We start from the raw sequence: 27,762 nt of genomic DNA on the forward strand, positions 1-27,762 counted from the left end.
CTAGAAGGCACTGTGCTAAGGGGGAGCCTGGATCTAGAGACAGCTTCATCCCAGCAGTAGCTGAAAGAACTCTGGGCAAGTGTTGTCATGTCTCTAGATCATTTGATTTCTCCCCTGGGTCAAGTGGTACAGGGACAGCAAATCATCGCAAATGACAACTTAGTTACTAAAGTCTCCAGACACCAAGCCTCTCACAAGTCCTTACCTTGTTATTTCTAATAGCAGTGAATGCAATGTTCCTTAACCTTCCTAATGCTGTGACCCTTTAATACAGTTTCTCATGTTGTGGTGACCCCCACCATAAAATTATTTTCAGTGCTACTTCATGTCTGATGTACATATGATATGTGCAACCCATGTGAAAGGGTGATTAACTCCCTGAGGGATCACAACCCACAGGTTGAGAACCACAGACTTACTGACTTAGGCATTGTTATTCCTGCCATTTCCCAATGACTGCAGGGAATCCCAGAGAGGCAGCAATAGCACTGGGCAGCCTGGCTCTGGCTTTTCTGCTCATGTCACTGAGTGACATGGGTAATCCATGGAAGGTGCTAATTCAATGGGACTGATAAAATGAGAGCACAGTTCTCCTGGTGGCTGGGGAAGATGCTGTAGTCAGGGCTAGCCTTTGCTATGGATGCCCCTTCCCCCTTTTCTGATGTCAAATCAAGGGTGACAACAAGAAAGTTAACCTTTTTTCTCTTTCTATCAGATTTTCTTTAAGATAAGGAGAGAGCAAATCTACATGTGTGACTAGGTTGAAGGAGCCTAAGGTATTGGAGATTTGTGTCTTCTGGTTCTGAAGATGAAGGGACTTGCCCACAGATCCTAGAAGAGGGTTTTCTTTATGTTCAAACACACTGTTCTTTGTTCTTGGCGGTGGCCTCGTGAGCTCACCATTATCTGAGCTTTGATGCCTTCTCTGGGCAGAAGTTGCTTTCTCCACTTCATCTTCTAATGTCTGCTGTTGACAACTACAAGTCAGAGACTAAGATAAGGGGGGATTGGCCCAGATCGCACGCTTTAATTCTTATCACAAAAGCTAAGAATGACTGATCATATTAGATAACAAAGTTCACACATTAGATACTGATTCTCAGTTGGTTATGTAAAACATTTTATAATCAAGGGATTTGGTGATAAGGACAGTGGCTTCATTTTCACCTAACAATTCTCCAATAGCAGAAAAATGTACAAATAAAAATACTGGCACAAAAGGATTATTATTATTTACCAGCTTAAACATGGTACTCTGTTCAATCCCTTGTTCTTCTTTAAAGTATTCTAATTTTTAAAATGGAGACAATATATAGCAGTCCAGACTTTGATTTCACCAAAGTTCAGCTCTGTCATTCACTTTAGATAAGTGGCCTCAGCTGTCCTTATGTGTGTCACATGTGTATCACAAAAATAGTTCTGTTCCCTTCACCTGGTTCTTGTAAAATGAATAAATAAATGGAATGTCATGGGCTTTGGCAACCATACAGGCTGAATGGTGGCTCCCTGAATTATACCAACTCCATCTTTACATGGTTCTCCCATATATCCTAGTAATTTACTTCTACGCCTGGAGTTTACCCACCTTTTTTTTTTCACACTTCTCCCATAACTATTGAATCATTGGTTTTCCCACCACATCAAATTTTTGATGGCAGTAGCAGTGTTCAAGTTGTAGATTACACACTGGTTTTTCCTTCACTTTCTTATGTCCATTTGCATTGTGACACACGTGTTGCCCATGAACAAGGACACTCAGCATAACTTCTGCCTGATCCTGAGGACTCAACTTTTGAATGATACAGTAATTACCCACAGTGGAACATAAAGTTTGGGCTTTCCCTGAGTTGAAACACTCTGTTATGGGTCAATAGTTAGCTTTTTAGGTCATAGCCATCTGTGATGGCTAATCTTGGTTGCAACTTTACATATCTTGGAAAGGGGGGACCTTAAATGAGGAATTGTCGTCTTCTAGTTGGCCTGGGGGTACATCTGTTGGATATTATCTTGGTTGCTAATTAATGTAGGAGGCCAAGCCCATGGGAGGGAGCATCCACTAGGCAGGTGGGCCTGGGCAACATAGGAAACAGATGAGTGTAAACCTGAAGCAAGCCAGCAAGCAGCACTTCTTGGTGGTCTCTGATCCAGGTTTCTTCCTAAATTCCTGCCTTGGCTCCCACCCTACCTTCCCCAAGGTGCTTTTGGTTAGTGTTTTATTATAGCCACAGGAAACCAAGCCAGAACACCATTGTTTAGTTCATCTTTAAGAAATGGCTTGTTTGTAAGAGGAGGATGCATGTAGTACCCATACCAGGGTGCATACAAGATGTATGCAAAGCACTTAGTCATTAATTAGCTCTGCTATTATCTGTAATAGAACTTGTTTAGGTAGAAATAGTATATTGTAGGTGGATGTTTTCCTATACTGATTTGGATCTTTCCAAAAACTGAGTAGATCAAGCCTGTTATGTTACTCAAAATTGTTGAGAAAACTTAATAAAACAAAACAGAAAAAAAAAACTACTCAGGAAGGAGCTGACCAGGACTTCTAGTTAATTGCTCTGTTATATTTGTCTTAAGATGAGCCCTCTGTTGTGTTATCTGAGTAGTTGGCCATGGTCAGCACCGCATGCCTCTGTATACACATCTGTCTGTCTCTGGCTTTCATGATGGATTTTGTGGTGCCTGGGAACACAGAGGGTGTAGATTAAATATAGCTCAGTTTTCTTGGATAAAAATGCAAGCAGAAAAAAAATAGTGCATCATGTATTTCTATGGTGGCCATACTGGCTACTGCTGAAGTTTTAATACATCCCATCATGGAGATTGATTTCTGAGTATGTAACATTAGGTTGGACATTATAGTTGATTACACTATAGGGGGAAAAAAGTAGTTTACTGTGAACTTGAAACATTTCTTTTAAGGATTTGCCATGGGCTGTGACCTTCAAAATGCCATGTTTTTACCTCAGCATCTTGGTGTCTTAAAAATCTGTATGCTAGCTGGACATTGATGGCACACACCTTTAATCCCAGCACTTGGAGGCAAAGGCAGGCAGATCTCTGTGAGTTCAAGTCCAGCCTGATCTACAGAACTAATTCCAAAGCAATTCAGAGAAACCCTGTCTCAAAAAGCCAATTAAAAAAAAAGTTTAAAAATATGTATGATATCTGTAAAACATCTAAATATAACAAACATATTTTTTCTCATTTTGAACCAAGCATTATGTCCATTCCCAGCACCATAAATTTCTGGAAATTGGAAATTCCAAATAGTAATTATAGAATAAATCATTCTGTCACTCAATTATTAGCTATGGTACCTTACCTTTGATAACAATTATCCTTGAAGACTTACATTTTTGTGCATATTAATCTGTTTTTCCAGCGTAGCCTGTGGACCCTTCATTGCCGCATAACTGTTATTATAGAATTCACTTCTAAACATTTTAAGTGATCAGATAATTTTGGAAACTTTTCTTGAATAGCATTTTGCTAAATATTCTGGGCAAACATTTTGGCTCTTCATAGTTTGTTAATGCTGGTTACATCATGGAAGCTATAGATTTCTTGGGCGTACAAAATGATTGCATATTCATGAACATCTTCAATCTTGAAATATTTGTAAATAACTTGGCAATTTTTTTTTTACAAAGTTTCCTATTAAAATGATTAGGACTTTAATTGTTCACACAGAGAGAACTTGTGCTTGAAAAGTTCAAGCTCTTGTGTTTAAATAATATTTCAATGCTGAGTAACTTAGGTTACAGACCTATAAATCACCTTTCTTAAACAAAGTATAAGAGTTGCAATTTTCCACTGAGGAGTGAATCAAGTTTGAAAATGTCAATAGATGCAAAAAGCCACCCTAGAGCTTTGCTCTCTCAAAAGAAAGTAGAGAAGGAATGACACAGTCAATGTTAACTGTCACCAGATGAAGAGAAATCAGATTGTCAGGCCTGGATCTATGAAATTCTTGCCAAAGTAGGACCTCATTTACACATACAGATCTTCATACCCTTTGCTAAGAAAAGCATCTGCGGCAGTTTAGATGTTTGTGCGTTTGCCAAAGATCTTTCACTCTGAATAAAGTAAATGTCATGTCTGTTGTTTATCTCAAACTTCGCTGAACAGTTTTTAAAGGAAATATTTGCGGGGGAGGGCCGAAGGAGGAGGACTTCGAGTGGCAGTGAGGAAGTGGGTGTGGCCCTTCAGCAGAACCAGTCAAGGATCAGACTGGATCTCTGTAAATAAACCTAAAACATAAGCTGAATATGTCCCTTTGAAGTGACAACACAGCAATAAACTGGGGTGTGTAGAGTCTTCCTGAATCTCTACCTAGGCTGTCAATACACACACACACACACACACACACACACACACACACACACACACACACACACAATTCAGTTAATTCCATCCAGTTGATTATTTGGCACCATATAGACACAGCTGTCTTGAACTGAGATTCTGAACACGTAACGATAGAAGGTTTTGCAGCTGGTACAGGGCGTCTGTCCGAGTGAAGACTACTATGTAGACTTCAGAGACTTCGAGTCAAACCTGGGTGCTGGGCATCCACACTCTAGCCACTGAATAATAACAAAAATTTAAAATGGGTACCCTTGGTAAAAACAGACTTTTAGCTAAGAGTGTAATGTATTTCCTTTATTGTGTAATTTTCTTCAAATCTTCAAATAAAGGAAGGGTGTGTGTGTGTGTGTGTGTGTGTGTGTGTGTGTGTGTTTGAAATACCATATTTAGCCTGGCTCATAAGTAATTCAGAATCCTAAGGAGATCTTGATGTAAAGTGAAGTCCAAGACCTTTCTTCAGAAAGTTATTTCAGTTGATTCAATTTTCTCATTTTTGTCAAATATTTATCTCATGTAGGATTTGCTTTTTCAATGTCATTTTTTATGCACATATTCTGTGTGACCCAGAGTATCATTTTATTCCTGCAGATGACATGGAAGCCATTCCTGTCAAACAGTTTGTGAAACACATCGGCGAACTCTATTCTAATAACCAGCATGGGTTCTCTGAAGATTTTGAGGTATGTTTCAAAACTGGAAACTAATTTCTCGAATTTTTGACCCCGTGAGCTGCATTTATTCTAAGTATATCAGAACAATAACTCTACCAACTAGAGATGGCTTTTTTTTTTCACTGATGGTTTTCATAAACATTTCCCCAGTCAGAGGTAGAGAAACGAAGTTCCTTTCACCTGCCTTGCATGTGCCCACCTATGACACAGTGTTTGAGAAGAGGACAGTGGGCAGGGGTCGTTTTTCTGGTTCCTCGTCTTAATTCTAAGCAGGAACACATTCACACTGCCGAGTTCCCTGATTCCATGTCATTTCTGGGATGCGCATGGTATAATGGAGACAGGAGGTTTGGCATCGGAGAAAGTGCTGGCTCTGCCAGAAGTGAGCTTCATAAGGCCAATCACTTCATCTCTCATCCCCAGTTTCCTCATCCTTGAAAAGATGGTGCTAATGTCACCCACGGCATAAAGTTGTTAGATTAAAAAATAAACATCCATGAAAGTGCTGGGGTTAGTTATTAACTGATTGTTGTTGTTTTCCTGTGTATTAATCCTTGGAGAGAAGATGTGGGTTAACACAGCCTTCTGATTTTAAGAGCTGGTGTGTAGGAAACAAGGTGGAGTAGTGGCGCGTCCCACTCTGCCAGCTCTGGGTTCCGTGCCAGTTCAGCAGTGACAGGGTGTCAATGAGGAGCCATTAAACAGACTGCCCTTTTCTTCACTGAGGCGCATCCCTGGCAGCGGGGCTGTGTGGAACAGGGCACGCTTTCCTGGCAGCTCAGCTGGCTTCTAGCTGTAGGGGTGAGTGAGTTTCTTTCTCTTTCCGTTTCTACTGTGGATTGGAAACGATGGTGAAGATCCTTTCTTGCCCACCTCTTCACACAATTGGTGATGGGGCTCAAATACAGTAATGGGAAGTAAGCACTTGGGGACCATGATGGGCACATACAGCTCTGAGGTGCAATTATCTTGCATGAACAATGAGAAAAAATGGGACCAGAACCCCTGTCTCTATGCAAATTTGGAATCCCCAAAGGTCATCAGAAAGGCAATTATATTGTCATCTCAAGTTAAATCTTTCTCTGAGGTTTTTCCTGTTGTTGCTAGTTTTGCATTGGCTTTGTTTCATTTTGTTTTCTGGTTTGGTTTGGGTTCAGGTTTTTATGAGGAAAAGTGATAGCAAGGGGGTAGAGAGAAAGAACTTACATTTTGAAAAGCCTGTCAGGTGTTTAACGCTGCTATTGTATGCTGGCCCAAAAAAAAGGTGTCTGTTCCATGACAAAGAACATGGCTTAAGTTAAACGTTTTGTATTCATGAGGGCAGCAAATGTGTGTGGCGTTAAAGTGATTTAGTTCAATTGACTGTTGGCTGGATGATTGAGCAAGGATATTGAGGCATTTAACAATGTTGATGGTATTCAGGACAAACATTTATCCTCTAGAGAACAGAATTTGATCAGGATGATCAAATGCAACTCTGCTTTCTCAATTATTTATGATTTGAGACCCCAGTGCTATTCATCACAGCTGGTTTTGACACCATTTAATTATTCAAAATAATCAGCTGCACCTCTGTATACTTGATCTGACTTAAAGATGGGCTTTTGCTCTATCAAAATCATGCCTATGAACAAATCCCCACATTTACTTATGCCCTGCCTCTATCCTAAAAATATGAAGACTGTGGGCTAACTGTTTAATCGCCTCCACTGAACCTCACAGCATCAGTACCATGGGCTGGTAGTTAATGGGAGGGGTTTGAGAAGCTAAGTAGAAGCAGCACTGCACTTCCTGTTAGCATCTCCTGGCTCCTCCTGAGGAGAGTTGAAAGCTGAAGCTACTGCAAATGGGATAAATTCTGAAAAAGTAAAAGAAGATGTAAAGCAATGGCATAAAGGGGGAAATGAGACAGAAGAGGACCTCACCAATATACTGTGACCTTTAAAATTCAGCAGAACTTGGAAGTATTTTTAAACAAAAGCATCATTCCTTTTCTGTAACCTTGCTAAAAAGGGAAAGTTAGTAGCAAGGCATGTGAGGAGTAAAGCCATTTAATAAACAGAGGTAGTAGCTGGCCTGTAAGGAGGGTCAGGGAAGGAAATTTTATGTAGTAGGAAGAATGATGAAATAATTAGAACAAACCCTCTGTTGTGGTAAGAGAGTAGTAAGCTCCTCCACAAATTTCCACCCACTTGTGTGAGATAACCATGGCCAGCACTTACCACAATGGATTGCGTCCCTCCTGTATTTGATCTCATTTCTCACTGACCTCATTTTAAAGTTAAGGAAACTTTATCCATAAGAAAGAAAACCAAGATGTTATTAGGTGGTCACGCTTTGGAATGGTGGCAGCAGGGGTTGAGAGCAGCACTGTCAAACCCCGAGCCCTGTGGTTAACCCCAGTGCCCTCCAGACTCATGTAAGTAGTGTCTTGGAATGAGCTGAAGTCATGAAAAAGAAACAAGTTTGCCCTTGATTGTCAACATCTGTGCCTTGGCAAAAACATAAAATGAGGGTGTTAAGGGGCCCTCTCCTACATATGGTAGGTGAGTAGTACATGGTCGTTCAATTATACAGCCTTTTGAGCCCCAAATGTGGCTTACAGAAATCTTAACTCAAAATCTGAATAGATGCCTTAAGTTAATCAAATCACTGATCTGAAGAATGCCACTCAAGCTCATAGTTAGTAAGACACAGCAAAATAAATGACTATCAGCTATATTCCCTGTCCGCACAAAGATGAATTAGAATCCCTCTCCTGAAAGAACTCAGTCTGGTGGTGCTGGGAGGAGGCTTGGGGAGAAGTGAGGAAGAAAGACGCTAATCAGAATTGGTACTGTCCCGTGGTGTGAATTTCTAAAGATGCTCAGGGAGAGGTCCTGTGAGATTTGACTGGGTGTTCCAGTCACTATTGCCCTATTTGATTTTTCATTCTTGGGATTTAAAAAAAGATAGAGTAACTGTCATATTTTAAGGATGCTGTTGCTTAAAAGGGGATGGGAACAGCCTAGTAGAGTAATTTTGAGTCTTTGTCTAGAGGTGATGCTGAAAAACACTGTTTTGTCTTCAACAGATAACTTGTGAACAGTCTGCAAAGCTGGTGGCATTATGCCTCTCAAAGATTCTGCAGCCAGGGCCAATCAGATTGGTTCTTGTTTTATTTAGTGTTTCCTAGTTCCATTCTCCTGGCTCCTGAACTGACAAGTTCACTGGGCTTCACTTGACACAGAGTGTCAAGATTATTATTTTTGAGTATTAGGAACCCCTTTCCATACCCCCACAACCATAATGTAGGCAGCTTCCTAAAGAACAGTACTGGCTACAATGGGCCATGAACTAGTACACGAGGGTTGGAGGAATCAGAAGTTTAAAGGCTGGGCCCAGAGATGAAGCCAGAGGTCCATAGCCCTTGACACAGTCCTTGGGGGGATGACCTCTACTCCAATTAACTACTGAGCTAAACATGGGCTGGTTTTTGTTCATCTTAAATCAAGAATACAAAGCTTTGTCCACCTGAGCCCAGGCGCTGAGGGACTAATGGCCCCATTATTTTGTGTCGTGAACTGAGACTTTGGCGACTGCTGATAATGTGAAACAGGAAAGTGCCTGGAAGGAGATGTCATGCTGCACAAAGACTACAGTAGGATGGCAGAAGCTGACCCTGAAGAGCTTCTCAGCATATGGCACACTACTGTTCTTTAGTGTTAAAGAGACATGTTCTAAATCCTTGTTGTCAAGAAAAATACCTGTTTAAGTAGGGCCTTTTATAAAGGAGGTGGGGCAGTTTCATAAACTTCTGCCTGAAAAAAGACTTTTATGTTCTAGACCAGCTGTGGGATGGTAGAGGGGGGCAGTCACTGAGAGCAACGACCATGGATTTGGATTGTGCAAGTGAAGAGATAAATAACAGTAAGGCCTAGGACAGGAAAGCATGCTGCCTATCTGAAAGGCGGTTTTAAAGCTAAGAACAGGAGCTGGTAGAAGATAAGACCCTGAAAGGTTGGCAAAGTAATTGGGAATGCACTTAGAGGTCACTGTATAATGGAGTCATGCACAGCCCAGCACTGCAAGACAGTCAGATTTAATGGCCAAGGGCATGATCGTGGAAGTGGGAAGTAGCATAGCACATCTCTTTGAGGACCAGCTCTCTGTTAGACATTGTGACAGCTCTAAACTAGTCATGACCTAATGCATTTCATTGTCTATAGATTAGTTCCCTTAACACACCAGGTCCAAAATATTTTTCTCCCAGGGTTCTTTGTTAGGCAATCTGACAGATGAATAGGTAGTATTTGTTTAAATGATGCCATAGAAAGGTAGGCTGACAGGTCTTTCTGTGCTCTTAGATGGTCTCTCCCCTCAACAACTCCAAGCAGGAGATTCAGCCTATTAGATCTCACAAGAATACTGGTGATAGCAGATGTTAGTATTTTTATGTTTTGTTTTTAACTATTTTTTTTTTCATTTAAGCCTCTTATCTTTCTTGGTCTTCCCCTGTGGTTGTATATCTGTCAATATTCTAAATATTCACTTTTAGGATTTTAGATTTATTATATAGAAAATAAAATACAAACAACCTTAATATTAAACTTCTCATCAAAGTGCTAAACAGGTAAGTCTCCTATGCATACACCATCGGCTAGGGGCACTCTAAAGGTTTTAGCACCTTTAAAATCATATGAAGTTTGAAATGCCAGTTCTGGCTTTGAAATGCCAGTTCTGGTAGAGAGAAGGGTCATTCCAGTATCAAATGATATTATCAGCATCTAAATGAGCTGAGCCACACTGCAAGGACTTACAGATGACATTATCCACAAGACAAAATCTGAAGGCCTTAGCCAGACCCTGTGAGTTCTAATGAAATCAGATTTAGCATCACTTACGGCTTTCCTTTGTTTTATGTCATTCACGTAACTGGAAACTTGAAGTGGAGGCAACACATCAGACCAGGGGGTTTAGATAACTCGTGGGTTTGATTGGCGTCATGAATGACTGCTTTACATAAGCAGTCCTAGTCAGTTGCATTATATTGTAGTTGAAGTCTAGCTTCAGTCCATTGCTAGGGTAGTCAGATCCATATAGCAAGGAAGAGAGAAAAAAAAATCAATAGACAAAATGAGCCCCAAACTAAAGAACTCAAGGCAAAAATTTCTAGGTATAAAATATCTGATCATCTCAATCTTAAATACCTGCCAAAAAGCATGTTTTTTACCCCTATTGATTTGTGTCTGGGATTTGTGTATAGAGTGAATTGATGCTATTCAGGATACAGATTCATTTGGGAAAAAAATTTGCCTTTAAATTACCCCATGCTTTAAGATAATTCCTTACCTTAAAGGTATCTTACCTTTAAGATAATTCCCTACATCCCAAGTATGATCAGTGTGTTCTTGCCAATGTCAAGATAGCAGACTCGGTATCTTGTACCCATACTTTTCCATTTTAGAAAAAAAAGAGCCAAAGGCAACCTTACAGCCCTTTAAACTACTGTTTGCAAAATTGGGTCATAAACTAGAACAGGAGATTGCAGAACTGATCACAGTTTGTAGGGGTAGGAAACAGGTAAGAATCGTCATCAAACACTCTCTGGAAGACATGGATTAGATTGATGCCTGTGGAGTCTTTTCTTCAGGGACAGCTAGGAAGACTTTCAGCTGTGAAAAATATAAGCTTCCGGGTATTGGAGATTCAATGATATGAACAGATCATAACCCTTCATTTTTAAACCTTAAGTTATTTTTCCACAGAGTTCCTCTCTGTGGAGGAGGGACTCCTCACTAGGAAGTACTTTGAGGTTATATGAGACAGTCAGTCCCCTGTGTTACTGCCCTTAATGTAACTGCTGTAGAAACACTTATAAATGGTAGGCAGCTCATTGGTGAAACAAAATAATCTGCCATGTGTAAAACATTCCCCAGTAGTCTTGTGACTTTGCTGCTGCTCTTAAGAGCAGCTACACACTGCTAATGGCTTCCTTTACTACCTAGCCCCAGTGTTCCTTTGTGTTTGAAGCATTCAGGGTAGGAGAATTCGGCTTTTCAGCAGCCTCACATTGAGCTGCTAGATGAGGTTTATATCCAGGGCTGAGGTAGTGGTAAAGAGCTGCTTCTGATACCACTATTTCTCTAGTAAAAGTTTGGTTGATTAAAACTAGAGTCTACAACACTTAATCAGAGCCAGCTATATCTGAGCCAATCAAGATAATTAGTGGGCTAAACATGACTACCATGTCAAACAGACTTTTTAGTGTGTAGGCTACCGACTGTGAAACGAGGCCATGCAGCCTACAAGCACATTGCAAATCCTGGTGCATTGTCTTTCTTGGAAATTCCTGTGCATCCTTTAAGACTCAAGTGAATTGCCACGTTCTATTTTAAGCCTCCCTCAGTTCCTCTATTTTTGTTCCCATATTTTTTTCAGGCCTCTTCTGCGTTGATCACATTTGGCTAACAGTCTTCTTCTTCTTCTTTTTTTTTTTTTTTATGTAGACTGTGATTTATTTAAAAAGAGATATTCTTTTATATCTCAGCACTCCAAAAGAGATTGTTCTCTACCACTCAACACCAGGTCAAAACTTGGAATAAAATAGATGAATGATGAATTAATAAAGAATGAAACCATACCTAGTTCACATTATGCATATGCTTGTTACGATTACAGCAACTCTCAGATCTGATTGAGACTGAGGAAGTAATAATGGTACTGGTAGGGACTGAGCAGATAGCTGTATCTGTGTGTGTACAGAGGAGGGGAGAAGTCATACCACGAAAGATGAGGTCAGATTATAAGAACTGCCACATTGAGTAGTTGCATCAAGTACAAACACCATAAAGTGTATTTAGACAGCCCTAGACAGTCTAAGCCAGTCACTGAACATGACATCTTAGTGTAGTTGCGATATACAAGAAGCATGAGTATTGATGCTGCTTCCAATATAAAGGGACAAACTGCTTTATAGTATTGCTTAATGCAGTGCAGGGATACTGTAAAATGACGATACTAAACATTGTCCTCTGTATAACGTGCTGTACTTTGTATAACTGACTGCACTCCAGGTCTGTTTATTTCGTCATGTTTCAGCAGAAGAGTGTGTACTAAATGTATCATAGCTTCCCTATCGATAGGCAATAAAAATTCAACTACAGCATGATCTTAGAGGGCCTCTATCATGTATGTAGCCCATGCTGACAGAGTGTTGCATGATACATGGTGGCATTTCCTTTTAAATTCTAATGTATCTAATGCCTTGTTGTTTCCTCCTTTAGGAAGTACAGCGTTGTACAGCTGATATGAACATCACTGCAGAACATTCCAATCATCCAGATAACAAGCACAAAAACAGATACATCAACATTTTAGCATGTGAGTAATGAGCTTTAAACGATCTTGAACTGTGAGGAAATGACATCTTCATGCTGCATAGAAAGTCAAATAGTGAGAGCCAGAAGAACAAGAAAGGCTACCTGAAAGCTAGCATAGCATGAGGTTTACACAGGGCGGATATTTCCTGCCCCCGGGGTCTACTTGAGAGCTAACATATCATAAGGTATATACAGTGTGGGGTATTTCCTGCCCCTGGGGTCTACCTGAGAGCTAGCATATCACAGGGTATACACCCTGCAGAGCATTCCCTGCCCCTGTGGTCTTTCATTGGACTGCCAGAACTCAGAGAGCTTAATAACTAAGAGAACTAAGTAACTAAGAGAAACGGTCCTGGGCTTTTGTATTTTCACATGAGGTGACATCATATCAGATCTTGGGAGACAAAGTATAAATGTACTGTGGCTACCCTGACATTGTTTTTAACCAGTGAGAGGCAAGTCTTTTTAATATGATTTTGGAGAGCTGAATCAAATAAGCCTAATTTCAAAACAATTTAAAATTATAGCTACATGGGTATATGCTCTGAAAAATGGTAGGAACCAATTTCATGGTTAACACATACTGTAATAAGGACCCAATTACACAGAATAGATTATCTAAGGACTCTAAATTAGACCACTTAAAGTTTGAATACAGCTATAAAGATTTTTGAATAAAATGTTAATGAGGTCATCTACATGCCATTTAAAGGATGCAGTTCACTGGGTCTATTCAGGGATGTTGTCATAACCACAATCTAATTTTCAAGTATTTCTAGCAACAAGAAACTCCATGGCTGTTAACTGACACCCTCCCCCTTCTCAGGATTTGAATTTTTCTCAACAGTAGCTATGGATGGACTCCTACATGTGAAGCCTTTGTGTCTGGCTTCTCCTAGTCAGAATCATTTCAGAGTTCATCCACGTTGGACTATGTACCGGGAAATCCATTCACTTTCAGTACTGCATAGCTTGGATAAATATTTTGCTTACTCCATTCATCATCTGATAGGTGCTTGGGTCTTATTCAGTGTGGGGCTATTAAGAGCAATGCTGTTAGAAACATTCACAGACAGACTTTATGTAGACCTGTTTTCTGCTGCTTTCTTTGGTGCATACGTATGAGTGTAGTCGCTGGTGTATGGATGAGCCTGTCTTCCACGTTTAGGAGAGTGGACAGGCTTTTTTCAAAGGCTGTGCTGAGTTCTGTTCTCACTGGCAGTGTAGGACAGGTCCAGTGACTCCACGCTTATACAGAAGCATCCTCCTTTGCTTTATGGGAGGAGTCTTAGTGATGGTATGGGGTGGGAACCACTGGTGCACATTCCTTTGTGACTTCCTGAGTGGTCAGTAGGCTGGATGCTTTTTGTATGCCCCTTGGCTATCTGTATATCTTCTTTTGGGAAAACCAATTCTCATATTTTTTTCTTCCACTTTTTCTTAGCTGAATTTTATCTCTTTACTTTGAACTTTATATATTGTGGGATTCCCTATACTTCGTCTCATTCTTTGCCTTATCTTTTCATTTTCTTAATGGTGCCCTCTAAAATCTTGAAAAGTCTGTCTTCAAAAGTCCATCAATATCTAACTTAGCCTGTTTTTGGTTGTTGGTGGTGTTTATAAAGTCGTTTCTTAGAAAGGAAAGACCATTCCAAGTTTACTCCTTTGGCTTTTGTCTTCAAACTTTTATGGTTTTAGCACTCCTGTTTGGGTCTTCCACCCATTTGATTACATTTTTCTGTGTTCTGAGGTAGGAGCTAGTCTTCATTTTGTTGCATGGGAATATCTCCTTGTACTGTGGCCTAAGATTTAAGGTTTTCTCATATTGGATTGGATGAGCACGGTATTGGCAGTCATCTTACTGTAAGGTAATGAGTTGCTTCTGGGTCCTGGATTCTGTTTCTGGTGATGTCTGCCTTAGTTCTATTGCCAACACTGCACTGCTGTAGTTAGTGACAGCTTTGTGGCAAAGTTTGAAATTAGAAACTAAGAGTCTCCTGTCCAGGCTCTTAGTCCCTTGCACTTTCATGTGAACTTTAGCATCAACTAGATTCTTAGTACATAATATGGAGCCAGGATTCTGATGAGGATTGTAATGAATGGAAGATGAATTTCAGAACCATTGACATTTTAATATTGTCTTAGTGTTGTGAAGGTGGATGTCTTTCCACTTTGATCTTCTTATTTCTTTCAACTGTGTTTATATTTGCATTGCACAAGCTTTTGCTACCTTTGTGGATTTATTCCTGCTTTATTGTTTTTGGTTTGGGTTTATGAGATTTGTTTATATGAGTATGTGTGTTTGCTTACACGGATGTCTTTGCACCGTGTGCATGCAGTGCTCACAGAGTCCAGAAGAGGGTGTTAGGTCCCCTTAGAATTGGAGTCACAGACAGTTGTTAGCCACCATGCAGGTACTTGGGATAGAACCCCAGTCTTCTGCAAGAGCAGTAAGTACTCCTAACCACTGAGCTATCTATTCGCCCATCCCATTTTATTCTTTTTGATGCGTATTTCAAATGAAAATGTTCAGTGTATTGATTATATCTCATGCAGCCCTGTTACACCCATTCATACTAAGAGATAATTTTTGTGAACCCCTTTGGGCTTATATATGTTAGATCATATCATATATGAATAGAGATAGTTTTATTTGTCCTAATTTCTAAAAGGACAACTTGCTTTTAGTAGGACTGTTGGTTTCATTTCTATGAATGAGTAAAGAGAAAGTGAGAAGGTACAGAAAAAAAAAAATCTTTTTGTTTTCTTCTAGTCTCTGCATGTATCAACTTTACAGTTGTGAATAGAGATCATCTCTGCTTCATAAGTTCACAAGTTGTGTTCTAGCCAATCATATTCTGTTACATTACCTATCACATTCCTCTATCCCTTTGTTCATGACTTTATATAGCAAAGGACACCAAAGAATTGTCACAGAGACCAGTAAGATCAGATGTTGAGTATGCCAAAATCATGATAGAGGAAAACTCTGAGTCTTTCCAGTCCTCTGGGAAGATGGCTGAATACTTCCGCACAGAGCAGTTAAACATCCTACAGATATTGGTATTCATAGAAAGTCACTCATATATAAAAAACATTATTTAAACTTTTTTATACAGCATACTTTGATCCTATTCATTTTTCTCCCCAACTTTCTGCAGCATCATTATTCATACAACCTCATGAGTTCTTGTTCATGTTGTGTTCTCTCCCCATCTCCCCCCAGTCGTCCCCCCCCCCCCCCGGTCTAAATTTATAGTACTAGGAAGAGGATTGAAGAATGGATAATCAAAGATCCTTGAGTTTGTTTTTTAAATAGAAAAATGAAAATTTGGAGTATTATAAAAATTTCCAGGAGTTTTATAAGAACTAGTAAAGGCTACGATTTGTGCTCCTGGGACCCTCGCTGGGATAGCGTGCAGTGCTGGGGTAGTTTTGAAGCTGTATTCACTAGCTGCTCATCGCAGCTCCTGGTCACCTTCTCTTACAGATGCTGCCAGTTGTTGCTGTTTTAATTCTCCTTTTGTTTTTGTCTTTTATTCTCCGCAGATGATCACAGTAGAGTGAAGTTAAGACCTTTACCAGGAAAAGACTCTAAGCACAGCGACTACATCAATGCAAACTATGTCGATGTAAGTCAGAAAGGTTCTTAGACTTGTTTCAGGAAACTGGAGACTGATAGAGATGGTTGGGTGTATTTTAGCACTACACAGAAGTGTCACTAGAAACATGTGGGAAGTACTGTTGCATGTGGAAGGTACTTGAATTAACTGTTCTTCTGTGATACCGCTTTCATCTCACTTTGTGTTGTCATCTTTGAAGGGTTACAACAAAGCAAAAGCCTACATTGCCACCCAGGGACCTTTAAAGTCTACATTTGAAGATTTCTGGAGGATGATTTGGGAACAAAATACAGGAATCATCATCATGATTACAAACCTTGTGGAAAAAGGAAGGGTAAGAACCTGTTACGTTCCTACCTTTTCATTTTGTGAATGAAAGTGAATTATGTGTCTGCTGTGGGGAAGAAAACTGACTGGGTGTAAAGAATAGATGAGTTCTCTCCACATGGAATTGCTCGTGTTCTCTGAAAGAGCTAAGGTCTCACAGGTGCAAATTAATATTGTCACATTGGCGTGTTTTAGGGGTGCAGTGAGACAAATAGGTGCATGCTCTGGTATGGAAGTTTTAGAGACACTCACATTTGAGATGAGAAACAGGTTAAAAGGAAAAAGAACATAAAAGAATAGGAGACAGCAATAACCAGGGAGGTTGGAAAATGCATGGTGTAAGAAAGAAACTAAAGGGAAAGCAGAGACTAACTCCGTTGACCATCATGAAGAGTGTAGTTGAATGCATTGTATTTTTAGTTGTGGAGATGGTACTGATAGAGGCTAGACTACAGACTAAGTCTCAGGTTCATTGTCTATGAAGTCCTGGTTTGGTTGGTGGTAACAGAGATTCCCAGCCTGTCTTCTGTAAGCCCAGCCCCGCTGTATCACAGTCTACTCATATTTTGTATAAGCTTCTCTCTTAAGCTCTCTCTCTTTCTCTCTCTTCCTTTCTCCCTCCCTCTTTGTCTCTCTGTCTCCTGTGTATGTGTGTTGATAATAAGTAAATACTGGACCATTTATCAGATGTTAGACAAACTTATCCCAAGTCATGAACTTCTTCAGGATCACACTAGCCTTTAAGTATTTCATCCCATACCTTTCTTTTTTAGTTAAAAAAAAAAAATGACAATATTATCTGTGTCTTAAAACTGTTGTTTGAAAACCCTAACTTTTTCCTTTTTGCAGAGAAAATGTGATCAGTATTGGCCAATGGAGAACAGTGAGGAGTATGGAAACATTATTGTCACACTGAAGAGCACAAAAGTACATGCCTGCTACACTGTCCGTCGATTTTCAGTCAGAAATACAAAAGTGAAAAAGGTGTGTGCACACTGGGTGAGCCGTACAGAGACTACTGCACAATGAAGGCAAATCCAAACTTTTAGGATTTTTTTCACAACGTTTGGGGTGGGTTTTTTTTGTTTTGTTTTGTTTGGGGAGAGGTTGAGGCAGGGTCTCAAAAACAAACATAGCTTAGACTGGTCCCAAACTGGCTGTGTAACTGAGATCATTGAGTTAGTCCTCACATCTGTACATCTTGAGTGTGGGATTACAGGCTTGCTCTGCCAATACTAGGTTTATATCATGCTATGAATCCAACTAGGACTCTACCCACTGAACTATCCAGCCCTTTATCTTTTTTTGCTCAATGTCTGTGTACCATGTGACAGGCATTGGTAACATGCATGAGACCAGTTAGGTGCCCTGGCTGGCTCCTCTTGTTTTCACTACCCTGGCTTCATAAGGGTCATCTGAGGTGGAGGACACAGCAAACCCATTTGTTGGTTTTCCTATTTGTCACCAACTTCCTGACAGCTTCAGTGCAGTGTTTCACAAAAAGTATCCCAAGTTCTTCCAGTCCCAAAGACAGTTATTTAAAACCCATGGTCTGCTGTCCAGTAAGAAAAGTGGCTGCTACATAGTTTGTCCCCACTTTTAAAAATGGGCAGTGAACACAAGTGATCACAGTGTTTGAGTTCGTGTTTTGTCATGTGACTTAATCATAGCATCTTTTTCTATAAACTGGTAGTATTACGAGAATCATTTTGTGGAAATGCTGCTTTCAAGTTATCTCAGCTTTCCCCCCCCCCCCCTCAAATCCCCTGTCACAACAAGAGTCACCACAGCAGTATTTTGGAACCTAGATAGCAGCTCAGTGAGAAAGTACAGTTCTGGTGCTCTTGAGTCTGGCAGTTGTCTGAAGCAGTGCCGTTCCATCTTCATGGGCATCTCAGGGAATGCAGTCAAATGGTAGCCCCCTTGCCATGGAAGAATCCACATCTACTCAGCTCTAAAAGACTAGCAGTCCTTCCTTGGTGTGACTATAGCACAAGCTGCACTGTTGTAAATCAGCAATGCTGTGTGTTCTTCATAGTTCATTTTCTGGGTGGTCCAGGCCAATCAATAAATCTCAAAAATTTAGAGAGCTCATAGGAGAGCTTCAAGTATTTAAATGGGCCCAGTTCTTCTCTGATAACAGCTTGTGAGAGAAATCAGTAGGAACTCGGGGTATTCTGTTTGACCAAAGCATAGAGAGTCATCTAATTGGGTTAGTGAGTTTGTAAAATGTTTGGTTCTAAATGGCAGCTACTCTGTAAAAGTCACTTGTGAGAGTGCCGGAGAAATGAGACTTGGCCCTGGGCTATAGGGCTGTAAGTTTATTTCCCACATCTGACTTCCCCTCGATTCTTGTAGAACGTATGGCTGTATGGACCCCTAGCTCGAGGTGCCCAGACTGTTTGGTGGAGTAGAAATGGGAATGGCAGGTAAAAGCAAAGCACACAGCTAGGCAGCAAGTCAGGAAAAGCAGGCTTTGTGGGAGAGCTCACAGTGCCTTGGATTATTCTAAGTCTAAAAGCCTGGTATTGTTAAATGTTCATTCTTGGAACAATTTTATTCTTCTCTTCTAAGAGATGTGGATGTTACCATGAGACAACATAAAAGTTGGCCACAAACAGGAGATAATTTAGCCCCCAAACAGTAGTTTAAGGACTGAGAACCTTAAGATCATGTTTCCTGATAACTTTGTACTATTCTAAACCAGGAGCTAATCCTGGAGGCTCAAGGTGCCTATTGACACTTTTCTTTCCACAGGGCCAGAAGGGAAACCCCAAGGGTCGTCAGAATGAGAGGACAGTGATCCAGTATCACTACACTCAGTGGCCTGACATGGGAGTCCCTGAGTACACCCTCCCCGTCCTGACCTTTGTACGGAGATCGTCAGCAGCTCGGATACCAGACATGGGCCCCGTGTTGGTACACTGCAGGTAGGGCCAGTGTACAGAGTGAGTGGGAGCTGGGGATGTGAGCCCTATGAACTCGGCCTGTGCTCAGACAAGACATAGAGTTCCTGTGGCCTGTGGCCTCTCTCTGAGCACCGGGGTGGGTAAACTGGGTGCAGCGATGAATAAGTACACTTCTGTCACATGAAAACATCATCTGTAGCTTTGAGAAAAAGATTGTCAGATTGACTAAACTCTAGTTTTTACAAAATGATCTTGGTAAGATCCAACTACTGTAAGGAAATTGTGGGCTCCGCCTAAGAAAATTGGGATATAAATGACAACATTCCATAGCAGAGATTCCAGTCTTTGTCTAAATAGATTTTCTGAGGGAACCCTCTAAATGACATGTATGAAAGTGTTCTATTAATTTCTAACATATGTGCTACATATACTAGTGCTTACAAAAGCTATTGAAAAATTCATATCTTCTCTGAACTAACTAGAACAACTGTAGATGATTGTTTAAATGTCTTTACTGTATGTTTTACTTATGAATGCATCCATCACGTTCCCCTACATTGGTGTTTCAGTTACCTCTTCTGTGGCTGATGTTGCATAGCTGTGCAGCACTTCGTAAGCATCTCTGTGGGCATCCTGACAATATGCTTTAGCAAACCAAGTCATTTGCAGAAGATACACCCATGTTTAAGCCCTTATGAGAGCTCTACCTGTTCACTAATCCATTTTGCAACTACCAGTGGAAATAAGTCTGCCAAACTGCTGGGTATTGTGCTAGATGAGTGATCTCCTGGAGGCATTCTTCCAGAATAAGCCTGCCTTGCACTACAAATTTCAGTTCTTCTTGGACATCTTCTAAAATAGGAATTAGGAAAATAATTACAAGAGGCCAAATTTTCTGGGCATACCATTCTCCTTTACTAAGAGGAAAATGTCCCATCAATAGATTTTTCTACTGCTGAGAACATTGGTTGGCTTCTAAGTTGCCTGAGGTAGAGGCAGGCAGAGAGAGTTGTACAGAAAAGGGATTTCAGTCAAAGGGTAAGTTTCCAGATTCTATAAGAGAGCCTTAGAACTAAGTGCCTGCCTCGGGTGTGACGACGGCTGCCACAAAGCACCTCTAGCTCCATTGGTTTGATCTGCAAGGAAAACTGAGATGGCAGCTATGTCCTGTTTGTCATCCTAGAGTCAGAAAGTATTCTGTGCTCTTCATCAGGGCTAGGTGATGGGAAGTGTCCAGATGATATCTGTATGAATAGCGCATGTCATCTCCAGTAGGCTGTCTGGAATAGGCTACTGTTCATGAGCTTTTACTTTGGATTTTTTTTTTCTGGACAATGGTTCAAAGTACTAGGTGAATGCCTTCATCTCTTACAGTGCTGGTGTGGGCAGGACGGGCACCTATATTGTCATAGACAGCATGCTGCAACAGATAAAAGACAAGAGCACAGTCAATGTCCTGGGATTCCTGAAGCATATCAGGACACAGCGTAACTACCTCGTCCAGACTGAGGTAAGGGACATCCCACACAGGTCAAAACAAGCTGAGGAGAAAGATGCATTCCCAGAGGCCTTGAAGAGATATATGGGTATGTCCTTGAGATTTCTGAAGAGTATGCTCTTTCTGGATCACAGTTTTCTATCATTGTCTTAATGTCAGGACACCAGGAATCAGCCACAGTTACACCGAGTCATACTCCAGATCACAGGAAATTAAGCTGCTCCCTGGCAAATGTGGGAAAGTTGGTCCTTGAGCCCTTTATTGAACATGTGTTTATAGCTGTGTGCTATTGTCACTATGTCTAGACATAGTGGAGGAATACAGACCTAAACTCAACCACAGGTCTCTCCCCAGAGTAAGTTACAGTGAATCAGCAAGTGAATACTGGTGTCACCATCAAGCTACAAACACTTGAGAAATGCACTGTAGATCCTTGTCCAGGGCAGTGTTGATCTACAATCAACTTTATGAGTGGGTAGCTCCCCCTAGCAGATCCCCTCAGTGACCGCCACACATCCTATCTTTCAGGAGCAGTACATTTTCATCCACGATGCCTTGTTGGAAGCCATCCTCGGAAAGGAGACTGAAGTATCTTCAAATCAGCTGCATAGCTATGTTAACAGCATCCTCATACCAGGAGTAGGAGGAAAGACACGGCTGGAAAAGCAGTTCAAGGTAGGGCTCTGCATAGTGTCTTTAGTAAAGACAGGAATTAGAAACCGCCCTGGATTTGGGTCATGTCTTCTTTATATTCCTGCGGACATTGAAATGGATTATTGATTTGACTCCATAGTGTGATGTGAAGGGACATTTTGACCATATGTACATGCTGACATTCAAATAGATGTGTCACAGTGCTTTATTTTCTTCTGAGCTTTAGCTGATGGCTTTATCTGAGTGTAGGTAGACATCATCCTCTAGCCCATTAAGGCTTTCAGCCAGTTTTCTGGCCCCCAAAATACTGGAGGTTTTTGTTTGTTTGTTTGTTTTTGTTGTTGTTTTTCCCCCCTCAGAAGTATTCAGTAATACTTTTATGGTAGACAGTTATTTGATCCAGGAGTGGTAGCATGTGCCAGTAATCACAGTACTCAGGCTGAGGCAGAAGGATCACAAGTTCAAGATCAGCCTTTGCTATAGAGAACCTGTCAGAAGAGAAAGGGGGAGAGGGGAGTGACTATGTACATGTCGTGATCAAAATATACTTCTTTGAAAAATCATCACAGAAGGCATTGGGAAACTTTTAAAAAGGGAGTTACTAAGTAGTGGAGATAAACCTTAACTTGTTTTAATGAACAGGAAGTCTAGTAGTAGTTAAGACATGTATGTGGTAGGAGGCAAAGATGACTGGAGTCATTAATTGTCACTTTCAGACCCTGTCTTCCCTTTTTCTTAGCTTCACTCTGTCTTTCAGCTCTAGATTTTGCACATTGCACTGCATGTCATTTCCACATTCTATATCAGAATGGAAAGGATGAGTGCAGTTCAAGTCTTCTTGGAGAAACTTGCCCTAGACTCTGAAATCCAGCTGAAGAAATGAGACATCCAAATAAATTATAAAGTGGCATGAAGTGAAAAACAAATTAATTTTACAGAGTTCAGTCATAACACCAATTTCAAATTTCCAATTCTCCTCTAAACAGCCTAACTCCTCTAAACTGAGCTAATTAGATGGCATGGTATTAGTTTAAATGTGAAAAAAATGGGTTGTCACAAAACATTACATACCAAAAAAAATTTTTTTTAATTGTTTTCCTTTGTTTTACACATCTGGGATATTGAAGATTTCAGAGTCTAGGAAAAATTTGAATGTGAAAATGAAAAGCGAACAAATTCGTCTCATTTTGTCCATCTTGACACAAATGAAAACTGTTTACATATAGGCCAAAAAATACAATAATAGAATATTAAGGGCATTCTTACATTAAAAATCTAAAATTCAAAATGATTCAGAATTCAGACCTTTCTGATTGCCTACATGATGTCATAAAAGGAATTTCCATACCATGACATCATTGTTTCATGCACACACAAGAAAAAGATATGTAAAATTGCCATCATACTGTGATTCATGTCCCCAAGATATGTGCTATAAGATACAGAGATGACAAACAGGCTACTTCCAAGCATTAATTCTTGGTTAGGGTTAGGGTTAGGTCTTATTTGTGCTTTTAAAAAAAAAAAAAAAGAAAAGAAAAAGATTTATTTATTTATTTATTTGTTTAATTTATGTATATGAGTGCTCTGTCAACTTTATGACAGAAGAGGGTATCAAATCCCACTATAGATGATTGTGAGCCACCTTTTGGGGGCTGGGAATTGAACTCAGGACATCTGGAAGAGGAGCCAGTGCTCTTATCCGCTGAACTCCCAATCTGTGTTTATGTATACTTTTAAAAGAACTCACTAAACAAACCAGCCTTTCTTTAAGGCAGTAGCCATTTTCAGAAACTCAAAAATGAGTATACCCTCTAAGGCCCAGGACAGTGGCAGTGAAAGGCCTGGAGAGATTATTTTCATGTATTTCATAAAGATAGAATCCCTGTTCTTGTTTTGCTGCTCATGTCATGTGATAGACACACAGCACTGACATTTTCTTCAGTGATACAATCACTGGTGAGTTGCCTACGCTCTACAAAATAACCTCTCACTCATGCTTATAGAAGTAACACTAATTAGACATACAAGTTGGGGAGTGTGTTGCGAAGAAGGAAAGATTCAACTGCACTGGGGCGATGATGAAAGGGCCATAGGGGGTGAAAATGACCAAGATATACTAACGACATGTGTGAAACTGTCAAAGAGTTAAAAAACAAATTAAGATGGAGCACAAAAGCAGCTGGGCCTAGTTACGTAAATAAGAAGAGTAACACTCCTGGGCTGTAGGATAAAAAGCATGCCATCAGCAGAAATGGGCAGAGAATCAATAGGGCTTTTCTTCAAGAGATATGATTAGATCTTAAATAAGTGATGCAGGATAGACTTGACTCTGATATGCCATTGGAGAATTAGAGACAAAATTCCAAATCGCAGTGACATCTTACGCAGAAAAATCCACAGTGTTCAGTAAATAGCATGTACACAGTACCTTCACTCCAGACCCCGAGGACCTGGCAGTAGATACAAGTCAAGGACACAGCCTAGCCACCAAGAGAAGGTCCACAAGTGAAGCACAGGTGTTCTTTGGGGGTACAAAAATATTTTTAGTGCCTACTAGTGTGGCTGGTGAGTGTAGGCAGGCAACAGCGATTGTACCTTTGAATATGCCAAAAGTGCTCCTCCCTTTCAGCTGATCACGCAATGTAATGCAAAGTACGTGGAGTGCTTCAGTGCCCAGAAGGAGTGTAACAAGGAGAAGAACAGGAACTCTTCCGTTGTGCCAGGTGAGACATTATCTCCGTGGTTCAGTGGGTGAACATTCTGAGACTAGACTTTGGGATTGTGTAAGGACACCCACTTAGCCAAGGAGACATGGGATATTCAGTTCACCAACCGAGAGCAGTTTGAGGCAAATAAAATCAGTGGATTTGAACACCGGCAAGTCAGGCTGACACGGAACCTAATTTTGATTTGCCTCAACATGTCACAATATTTCAGCTTTAAAAAAAAAAAATGACAATAAAGGTGCTGTCCCTGTGATAGTAAGACTTTGGGTCTCAGATTCATCTGAACTAATTAGAACTATAATCACTAAATTAATTATTGAGATCTGGCCCTATTGGCTGTGGTGGTCTATGTATACACAACTCGGGACTTAGCAGAGAATATGTTGTATACCCTGTAAACACAGGCATTTGTTGCTCATTGGGTAGATCTAGCTCTATTTAAAGGGTCACTGCTCTCTACACCCTTCATGGAGAGAAGGTCACTAAGGGATTGAAAGAGACGAACAAAGTACAGTATGTTAGAGTAACTGTAGGAAAGTAACAAACCAGGGTCAGCTTTCCTGAAACACTTTTCCATGTTTATACTCTAATAGGCTGTGAAAGCCTTTCCTACAGTTAGATTTTTATCCTACAGTGTCTGTCCCGCGTACCCAGGGAAGTTTTTATTTTATGCACTCCTTAGCAGATAACACCTAAGCTTGTTTAAATGTGCTGGTCTTAGGAAGGAGCCAGGGGGTCATGCCATTCACCAAGTAAATCCGAGGAACAATTGCCAGTTCCTTTGAACAATAAGGCAAATGTGGTGTTATTGTTTCTTTCCATATGATAGCTGAGCGTGCTCGAGTGGGACTTGCACCATTGCCCGGAATGAAAGGAACAGATTACATTAATGCTTCGTACATCATGGTGAGCGTCTACCGTTACCACCTTTCAGTTTAATTGTCTGTATTTGTGATTAAGGAGCGCATACCACCCATGTGACCGATTTCATTTTCTAAGTAATTTCTCAATGTATAACATCAAACGCATAGAAATTTCTGTGCTTGAAACTTTTAACAAAAGATGCCTAAAGGGTGGGAATACAAAAATATCTAAATTAAGCAAAAATGCTTCTTAAGGAATTAATTTTATTGTTAATTCGCCCAGCTAGCTTTTAAATAAATGTTGAAATTGCCGTTAAGTAAAAAACAGCAGGGGTAACTTGAAGTGAATTGCATGTAGAGAGGAAATTGTCTGCACAATGTTCACAGAAGTACAACTTAAAATTAACCAAGTGTACTGAATGCCTTTCTCAAGTCTTTTAGTGTAGTCAAAGTAATGCTGCCCTGTTACAGAATGTATTTTACCACCACAAAGTTACAGTGACACATACCTAGTCACTAATTCCTCTTCTCCCTAACTGAAGGGCTATTACAGAAGCAACGAATTCATTATAACACAGCACCCTCTGCCACACACTACGAAAGATTTCTGGAGGATGATTTGGGATCATAACGCACAGATCATTGTCATGCTGCCAGACAACCAGAGCCTGGTGAGTAGAGCACATCTGCTGTATATTAACAAGCCCATGAGGCCACAGACATAACTTATGGCGATACCTTGCCATGGGCTGTTGTGCCTGTGTATGCTAAGAAGGGTGTTTTCATAGCATTGTCCCTCTCACTTACATACCTGATTCCTCAATGCTGTTTATCCTGCTCTTCAATCACACTCTCGTGGCTGGGTAAAGGCTTTGAAAACAATCCTTTGAGTAAACTCCCATAATAGGACTTACTTCTTAGCCACTGCATGCCACTTTTGGAAAACGGATCACTTATTACATTTAGGATATATGTGACTGTGTTTTCCTTGTATGAATTAACTTAACTTGATAGCCAGAGAAACTGAAGCAATGACCTTGTCCAAGAGCATGCAATAATAATTAGTCTCAGATGTGTACCTAAGTCACCTGTGTGTCCAAAGTCCATGCTTTTAATCATTTTACTGTGTCCCATCGTACATCAGAGGAATGCCAATAATGTTTCCATTTCATAGTCAGGGCCATAGTAGAGACAGAAAGGAGAGGCTGTTTAGATCTATCCTGCAGAGAGAATTCAAGCCTCTAGTTCTTTTCATGCCTTAGTCCTTGATCTCTGTCTGCATGGTGGTTAGAGTCTAATGTTCTGTCCATATTAACTCTATATCCTGAATCTGTTCATTTGGTCATACTTCCATTTCCTTGAAGAAAGTGTAATAAAACTCACAACAGTTCCAGGCTTCTTTTGTATAGATTAAACCCAATTGCTAATTTGCTTCCCCTTATGCTGAGCTTTAAAAATAAAAATGTACTTGGCAATGATCTATATTGAAAATTGAGGTGATAAGTCTCATTGGACTGCTAGCTCATTTCTAATGTAACAGTGTAAGCCTAAACAGAGCCTTCTTTGTTGTGAATGTTACCCCTGACTTCTGCGATAGTAAATAGGCATTCTCAGTAAAATGCTCAAGGAAACATCTATACTATTGGCAAACGGGAGTTCCTCATTTGAGCCATTAGAAAAAGGCTCAAATCATGGTCTCCAACCATTAAGTTTTTCTTAGGAAGCCATAATTTTCATGGATAGCATTCAAGTACCACGCCTGAATTTCTTTTTAAACTTAAAATAGATGAACATGTTAAACTTGCCTGCTTCAAAGCTGAACAGCTTCTACATTACCCCCCTCTTGAAACCTGACACCAACGGGGGCACCTTGTCTGTTCAAAGGAGCCTTCTACTTATGGCCTGCCCGCTTATTTATGCACAGCTTCCTTTCCAAAAGGTGCAGCCTTTTGTCCTTCAGCAGCAGCATGATTCAGACAATTTATGGACATCTCTGAGCATGTCCTCATTTGTCAAGACAGATGGTGCAAATCCCATATCTAGCGGCTATCATCCAAAATTTATAGAGAACTCTAGAAAGTGGGCAAAACTATGTCTTCAAGTATGACAAAAATGATCAGCAGGTATGTGGAAAGGTACTCAGTGCTATTATCTCTTACAGAATACCACCTCCTACCAACTATGTTGGATTTAACAAAACCCAATGAACGACAAATGTCAGTAAGGAAGAACAGGAACTCTTGCTGGCATGGTACAGCATGGCTGTAACTCCAGCACTTAGAAGGCAGAGGTAGGGAATGGATGCAAGTTAGAGGCCAGCCTAGTCCACAGTGCATTTAAGGGCTGCATAGAAAAAAGAAAGAAACACAACTCACTATACACTGGACTATAGACTAACACAACCATATGGAAAACAGTATTCAAGGTTCTGTGTAAAACACCTGCTGGGCATACGCTCCCCCAAAAGAAGATAAGCACCATGTGAAGTATGTGCATTCTAGTGTTCTCTGCAACATCATGCACAACAGCCGAAGTTCAGAGATGGCCTGCGTGTGTACAGGGGCATATTTGCCGGCCCCTAGAAAGAATAGGATCTAGTTTTGCCACAGATTGAGCTCAGAGAACCCTGCACTAAGTTAAATAAACCATACACAGGAAGAAAATATTCTGAAATTCCACTAAAAAAAAAAAAAAAAGTGAACTAACAAGATGGTGGTGGTAGGGGGTAGGTTGAAGGGCACAACGCACAGGTA

General features: G+C 40.4%; 1 protein-coding gene across 2 annotated transcripts in view; it reads left to right on the forward strand.

The window, feature by feature from the left end:
* Ptprg (protein tyrosine phosphatase receptor type G) overlaps positions 1-27,762 on the forward strand; it is a 655,084-nt gene that overhangs the window by 612,320 nt on the left and 15,002 nt on the right. For both annotated transcript variants that reach the window (XM_051206878.1, XM_051206880.1), the window contains 11 exons: positions 4,963-5,054; positions 12,311-12,407; positions 15,956-16,038; positions 16,229-16,363; positions 17,206-17,340; positions 19,114-19,286; positions 20,640-20,775; positions 21,292-21,438; positions 24,050-24,143; positions 24,976-25,052; positions 25,552-25,680. In XM_051206878.1, coding sequence (XP_051062835.1) covers positions 4,963-5,054; positions 12,311-12,407; positions 15,956-16,038; positions 16,229-16,363; positions 17,206-17,340; positions 19,114-19,286; positions 20,640-20,775; positions 21,292-21,438; positions 24,050-24,143; positions 24,976-25,052; positions 25,552-25,680 — 1,298 coding nt within the window. The remainder of the gene's footprint in view (positions 1-4,962; positions 5,055-12,310; positions 12,408-15,955; positions 16,039-16,228; positions 16,364-17,205; positions 17,341-19,113; positions 19,287-20,639; positions 20,776-21,291; positions 21,439-24,049; positions 24,144-24,975; positions 25,053-25,551; positions 25,681-27,762) is intronic.

The sequence above is a fragment of the Phodopus roborovskii genome, unplaced genomic scaffold (assembly GCF_943737965.1).
Source record: "Phodopus roborovskii unplaced genomic scaffold, PHOROB, whole genome shotgun sequence".
Taxonomy (NCBI): Eukaryota; Metazoa; Chordata; class Mammalia; order Rodentia; family Cricetidae; genus Phodopus; species Phodopus roborovskii.